Genomic DNA, 7,114 nt, shown 5'->3' on the forward strand with positions numbered 1-7,114 from the left:
TAAAAAGAAATTACCGTTGCATCTCATAAAGTCGAACAAAATTTTCGTAAAGATAGAGCTAGAGAGAATATATAAAACGTTTCTATGGAACAGTACTTTTTGAGAAAAAATCAATTATTATCGCGTTGTTTAGATTTAAAAAAATAGATTTTAGAAGGACAAAAAGAAGAAAGTCATAAAATTCTATAAAAATATATTGCTCCCGCACTTTCTTTGTAAAGAAAAGAAAAAAGCATATTTATTTTACTATTAAATATCTTTCTTATTACAATTTAATTTTGCTAAATTTTCTTCGGTGAATTGTTTTTTTAGAAAAATATCACAGCCCGTCCAAGAGCTTTGAGTAATTATTTAAATTGATTACGTGAATGATTCATAATCTTTATCTTTCTTATTTTTTTACTACATTCTCTTCATACTTTCGATGATGTGCCAGCTTCAACAGGTTTCTTGGGTGGTTCCTTCACGGGTTGCGGGAAGAACAGACATACGAAGAAACAAACTGCAAGCAAATTTTCATTTATTTATTTCATATGCAAAAAAATCAGAATTGGATACACAATGTATCCAATTTAACGTTACGTTAATAATCTTACCGGAGAAGAAACAGCCGAACCCTGTAAACGCGGCAAGACACTTGGTGCTCAGAAGCGCGGAGAAAATCAAATTTCCCACAATAGCGCCGATATTTCCGATGGTCGCGAGAATGCTGGTGCTCGTTGCCCTGCAACGAAAGATTCATTTCCGTCGCAACCGGATATATTTATCTCCCGCCGGCCGACGTATCCTCATTTCTCGCGTTAACGAACACGGACGATGATAAAGCGACGAATAGAGAATTACGTCCGATAAAATCTCGGAATCTCTCCCGGTAGCCGCGCTATGATGGCGCGCGTCTGCCACGTGGTTGCACGTGGTGCAATTAATTTCCAGGGTTACAGAGGATGCGCGAAACTGAGAGAGCGAAGGATAACGCGGTCGCGCGTGTCAAAGAGATGCGCTTATATTCGCACGGCATTACCTTAATGGGACGGGAATAACGTCGACATTCACTGCGGTAACGATATTACCCGCTATTCTTGTCGTCACGATAACCGCCGACGCCAGCGTCAGCATGTACGGCGGAGACTGTCCCCAATTTATCCCGAAACTGCTTGCCACCGATATCAGGAAAGCCGTGACTGTAACAATATATCATGTTGTATCCGTTATAATTTACAAATTATTCTTGCGTGAAGCGATTATCATATAATAGCTGTGTATTTTTTTTCGCAAAGTATGTAACTGTATGATATTTTACGCATTACGATCTGCTTTCGAAGCATCGTAGTTGTTATAAATCCAGACAAGAAGGAGAAAAGAACCGCCGACAATGCGATAACGGTGGAGTTTTGATAAATCACGGGATTGATGGTCCACTAAAAAAAAAGCATCAAAGCGCGTTGCAACAGTTATAGTAGTCACATCTTCAAAAAGTGTGTGATGCGTTAAGTAGAACATCAAGATAATTTCGAGTTCGTCCAAGGTTTTATACCAACCTTGAAGCAAATGTCGTCAAAATTTGAACAGTTCAAGTATCGTCTTCCCGGCAGAGCTGCGTGACGGTCCAGCATCTCGCATATAGTGGGTTGCCTGCTTTCCGGAGTCCAATGCTCCCAATCAAAATTGTTCAGAATGATAAAAAGATGCGGCACCCACAATCTCATTGTGTTAAACCTACCGTAAACCGAGAAACACTCGTTTAATCGCGTTTTATCATTAACGCGTCAGATTAATTATTGTCGCGACGAAACGTGTCGAGGGCGCGATTTGCGACGACTCATACTCTAACTTACCCGAGCATACTTCCAAATTGGAGGAAACTTACGAAGCTGAAAGCGGACAGGTAAGTCGTCGTAGTCAGCAGTAGCTTCGTGTTGTACAACGAGACGCGCAACCTCTCGAGACTCGCCTCGAGCACGGGCCGCGCCAATTGCGCCTTTTGCCGAACGAGCAACGCTTTTATCTGCAACGAAGAAAGAGGCGATGATGAAAGGAGGCGCCCTTTCCTCGACTCGTCGAGTGAATTATGCGTCCGATTTGTGCGCTGCACTATCTAAATGCAGTGCCAGAAGCAGTACGGAATACGAAAGTAGATACTATATAATAGAACATAAAATAGAATGAGAGAAGGAGAGAGGAGAGAGAGAGAGAGAGAATGTGCTTGTATCTAACTTAGACACGGTATAAATTTACTTTAAATTTTACTATCAAAATCTATGAATTAATTGTAAAATAAAGATTTATAGTTTTAAAATGTACGGAGGAAGAACGTGGAATGCGAATTTACTTGCAATAACGTGACTTGCGCTCGGTACCTTCGTTCGTCCGGAAAATACGATTTGCGCCTTTCTCTACTTCCGTTTCCGCTTTACTTCGCTCTCTCGCTCTTTTTCTTCTCGCCGCGAACGTGCCGTAAATAAAACGTGTCGTTTGTATCCAGTGGAAGCGCTATGAAGTCGCGCGGGATATCTCCCGGCCATTTGTTAGAGCTCGAAACAACGAGTTTCGCTCGATAAGCCGGTAAAAAGATAATGACGCCCGAATAATGCAATATCGTAGTCGTACCCTAGTCAGGAATAAGAATGGATTTTTTCCCGATTCTGTGTGTGTGTGTGTGTGTCGAAAAACGATCGATTAAGAATATGCGGATGTCTTATATCATAAATTAACGCATTAATCTCTAAAATCTTATTCTGGAGAATTATTTTAAGTCAGTCATATACGAAATACAACATATATTAGTATTTTGTTTTATCTTGTGCGAATTGAATATATAATGATATAACAGTGTACTTTTAACTCGATATTTACATCTTTTCTCTTTTTTTTTAATTATATTTATATTTAAATAGATAATTATATATTTAGTATATCCTAATAGATTTAAACCGCATGTTTGATGCGCTATTTGACTTACCGGAAACGTTTCAGAAGATTGTCTGGTGTTCATACAGTACATTCTCTTGAACAGTTTCAAGGCGGCATCTGACCTGCCAATTGCCATGAGATACTTGGGGCTTTCCGGCAACATGGCCGCTGTCACGAGGCCGACGACGGATGGTATCGAGCAGATTAGCAGGTATATACGCCATGCGACGAAGTCTCGACCAAGGATATTGATGTGCAAGTCCAGTGGCAAAATTATTATGGCCAGAGCTACCGCGTGTCGAATAAACTTAATTATTAAAACAAGTTTTTTTGTATTAAATCGATCTCTCTCGTATAACTATTTGTTATATTTTTGTTCTTTTTCGCTTCTGCTTTTCGTCAAGAATGTCGAACAACTCTTTGGGTTATTTTTAGATTTTTCGTCGCGCGATACTTCAAAAATATTCAAATTATCTAGAAAATTAGTGTTTTCAATTTAAGTTAATTAATTTGTTTCTTCAAGCTCTACACAATCTCGCGCGTATTTAGCTGAAACTATTTGGTGCCAATTCACACACATATAATTGCACGCGCTGTTAACCAAAGTTCGCTGGTTATTGCACACAGGCTGCGATAGTGACACGTAATCTAGTTTCGAACTAGTTCCACGCCAACCTCGATGCGACTGAACAAGAGCCGCACGAGATCGCTTCTGAATCCTTTTCCGCGCGCTAGCCATTCTCGGAATATTTACGTATTTAGATAGCTCGCAAATAAATAGTAACAATACGATATTATAATCTGCGAAATTTTCAGCATATTACATTTATGCAAGAGCGTTATTTACACGCTACATAAATTTTCTTTTTTGTCGACTTTTATCTCGAATTTAACATTCATTATATCTTTATGCGCATCGTTTATTTGCTTTTGCTAGTAAGCGCGTTGTTGTTGATAAGTGCGATACATTAAGGGATTTATCGCACAATCGCGTGTCTACCTGCCGGCACGATGTTTGCCACGGTGAAGAGAAATCCCGCCCATGTGGAGAAGCGCTTGTACTCCGCCGAATGGAATTCCGTCAGGTACGTCATCACCATCGCAAGCGGGCCGCCTACGCTGTAAATCATAGATGCGCGCGCGTTATACATTTTATCAGGTGTAAGATTGCGAGGGGAAGAGGTTGCGATAAAACCTTCAGAGGAAGAGAGAGAGAGAGAGAGAGAGAGAGAGAGAGGGAGGGAGAGAGAGAGAAAGAGAGAGAGAGAGAGCTAAGGAAGTACTTGAATCTCTATCGAGGCTGTATCTAAAAAAAAAAGTATTGAGAAAAGATAATTTATTACATGTGAATGTACTTTGGTAGATGTAAAAATCGTTTTTATAAAAAAAAGAAGACAATTTGTCACTCCCTACGTGTAATTACTTAAGTGTCACGTACGGGACTTTCAGTTTATTGCATAAAGACACTTAAAAAGTTAATGTTCTTTATGGTCATCAAATATTAAAAAAAAACTGTTCACAAGTAAGGTAAAAATGAGAAACTGGAAAAGTTTCTTAACTAGGGAAACATATTAAGTTTTAAACTTTTAAACTGCTTTTTTCTCAAATTTGCGTTTTGGAGTTATGGGATTATACGTAGGGAGTAACGAATTAATGAAACACATTTTGTATTAAAAAAAAAAAAAACAAACAAATAAGAAAATTTATTGATAGAAAGAATAAAAATACTTACAAAATTCCGATGAGAAATTTGACTAGAAGAAACAAGTAGAAGGATCCTAAACCGCTGCTTATGATGGTTAAAATCGAGTTACTTAACATTGCTAAGATAAATAACGTTTTCATGCCTACATATGGTGTTATGTAATCCCATATAAAGGCGGTTGTTGACATAGCTATAAAAAAAATTGGTAATGTTTAAGGTGTCACATAAACCTTGCGAGGTTAATGATTATTAAAACACATATTAAATTAATTAAAATAATTGCAACTGTAAAGAGTTGAATATTATGCTATCAGATTTGCACAATTGATAATTATTGCAAATAATTTTTTAATTTGTGATTTGCACCTAAGTATGGACATGCGACAAGCAGGCCTTTGCGGAAGAACGTAAGATCAAGGTCGCACTCAGCCGACGCCAAGATAAATGCACCGGTAGTAGTCTCGAAAACGGCGGTCCACGCAATCGGTAACGCCGCCAATAGCAATAGCACGTTGAACAATCCATAACCTGAAATGATAAAAAAAAACACGAAAATAATGATAAAACACGATATTTTATTAAAACATACTATAATGTAATTTCGTTACTTAGAATCATGTTAGAAAAAGATTTCTTACCAGTCGTAGAAACAGCTTTTTCAAAATCGACCGCTTCATTAACGTTACCGTTACCTGAAAAATGATAAATCGGACTCCGTACAACAAGTGTGTGTCTAGGTTGATGATATAATTAACTATGTAGTTAAAAATATATGTAATATTGGCTTCTACATGGTTGAGACATTGATTTAGCTACGACCGTGACTCAAAATATCCGTTTATAAGTAGAATATGAAAACATAAAGGAGAAAATATTTTAAGGTGTTTTGAAAAGATAATTATGATAAGCGCACCTGTGGATTTTTCATTGCGGATGCGATTCTTATGATAAAAAATAGATTTAAAAAACACCCTTGAAATACATTATATTATCTTTGTTAAATTAACATTTACTGCACAGAATTGTATCGATTATTGTAAATAAGGTATTGAAGGGCGTAATATCACTTAGATATTACGTGACAGAAAGGCTCGAGCTCTCACCGGTTATTGTAAAGATTTTATTGTTCCGGTCGGTCTCGAGCATATCCAACGCTGCGAGATGAAGAGACTGCGTTTGATGTGTAGGTAGAGTTAGTTTCACTTCTCAAAATAAAAATAGCAATCTGAGTTAGCAATGTTCAAGGTTGACTTCCGTGGCAATCCGGTCTTTTTGTTTCTTTTTTCGGAACAAAAACAATTGTCTTTTGCTTTGGACGCACAAAAGCGGATGTACGTGAGCGCGTTTCGATATGTTGCTACACACTTTTTTATCGATCTAATTCGCGATACCAAACGCGCGACTGAAGTGTGTAGAATCCGTGCTCTGGCGAACTTCCCGCGTAATCCGCCAATAAAAGCGGGTCAAGCGATCCAATTGTCAGACGCGTCTCAGCTGTTTCTTATTAATGAGTCGAGTATCTTGCGAGCTGCAAAGTTCTTGTCGACAGTTCTTGTTATATAGTTGTATTGTCTCTATAGTTGTATTTAATTTTCGGTGTTTTTGTAATAAAGAAAAGAATAAAAAAAGAAAAATACATAAGAAAAAAAATAACATTATTATAAAGCAAACATTAATTTTTTAAATTAATATTTTTATAGAATATCTTCAAAAATAAACATTATGTTTAAATAAGTAATGTATTATAAATTTTGTTTAATTTGTTTTTTGAGAATATATTATTGTTATTTCGGTAGTGAAGGTATATTATCAATATTTTTAAGTTACGACTATGTGACTTCGATAAAAACACAATGGCAATATACATAATGTAAGTAAATCAATTTGGTTTTAATTGCGTTATCTCTATTTATGCAATGTTTTTTTTATAATACCTACTTATGAAGACTGTCAATAATTCCAAAAAATCTGCAAACTAAAAGTGACTCACAGTTTATTACGAAGAAGATAAAATAATTTTATTTTTTTTTTTTTTAATCGATTTTCAACAATTCACTTAATTTGGAAAATCAGAAATTCAATCTGACAAGAGATCTGTACAGAAAGAAGTAGAAAAACAATTGCGTAAATATATTCAAATTCACATCGAACTATTGCGAACTATATACACATCTTAGTTTTGCAAAATTAAAACTATGTGATTTTCTGAAGTTTTTTTTTATAAATGTTTTTCTGATATTATCCTTATATTCACGTTCACTCAAGTTTCAAATATATAAGTGAAAAATAATATTCACTTTTGTTACACAGAATGATCGTGTTTTCAATATATATATATTGAAAGAACAAACAAGTTTACTTCAAAATAAACAAAAACTTTTTAAGATATACCACACTAAAAGAACAATAATACGGAACTCAAAGCAAACTTCATCACACGAGAGAGACACACATCGATCAACGACTCTTCCGACTTGACTCTTGCTTTTAATTTCTTTG

The 7,114-nt window shown here is 36.2% G+C and overlaps 1 protein-coding gene across 1 annotated transcript; it reads right to left on the reverse strand.

Annotated features, from left to right (window-relative positions):
* Positions 1 to 267: 267 nt before the first annotated feature.
* Positions 268 to 6,637, reverse strand: LOC109856255 (synaptic vesicle glycoprotein 2C-like). Its single transcript, XM_020431315.1, has 13 exons — positions 6,554 to 6,637; positions 5,719 to 6,189; positions 5,254 to 5,307; positions 4,982 to 5,143; positions 4,643 to 4,805; positions 3,911 to 4,029; positions 2,960 to 3,198; positions 1,836 to 2,005; positions 1,539 to 1,716; positions 1,301 to 1,418; positions 1,022 to 1,181; positions 597 to 724; positions 268 to 502 (listed from the first exon to the last, which is right to left on the reverse strand). The coding sequence occupies exons 2-13, from the start codon at positions 5,759 to 5,761 to the stop codon at positions 414 to 416; spliced, it is 1,623 nt and encodes a 540-aa protein (XP_020286904.1). The 5' UTR covers positions 5,762 to 6,189; positions 6,554 to 6,637; the 3' UTR covers positions 268 to 413.
* Positions 6,638 to 7,114: the final 477 nt, after the last annotated feature.

Source organism: Pseudomyrmex gracilis, unplaced genomic scaffold (assembly GCF_002006095.1).
Source record: "Pseudomyrmex gracilis isolate BER0280 unplaced genomic scaffold, ASM200609v1 scaffold_4, whole genome shotgun sequence".
NCBI classification, from domain to species: Eukaryota; Metazoa; Arthropoda; class Insecta; order Hymenoptera; family Formicidae; genus Pseudomyrmex; species Pseudomyrmex gracilis.

Coding starts and splice junctions, on each gene's coding strand:
- LOC109856255 (XM_020431315.1), bottom strand. CDS start 5,761: ATGCTCGAGACCGACCGGAACAATAAAATCTTTACAATAACCG. Junction 2,006..2,959: donor AATCTTCTGAAACGTTTCCG/GTAAGTCAAATA, acceptor TCTTCGTTGCAG/ATAAAAGCGTTGCTCGTTCG. Junction 1,717..1,835: donor CAATTTGGAAGTATGCTCGG/GTAAGTTAGAGT, acceptor GGTTTACGGTAG/GTTTAACACAATGAGATTGT.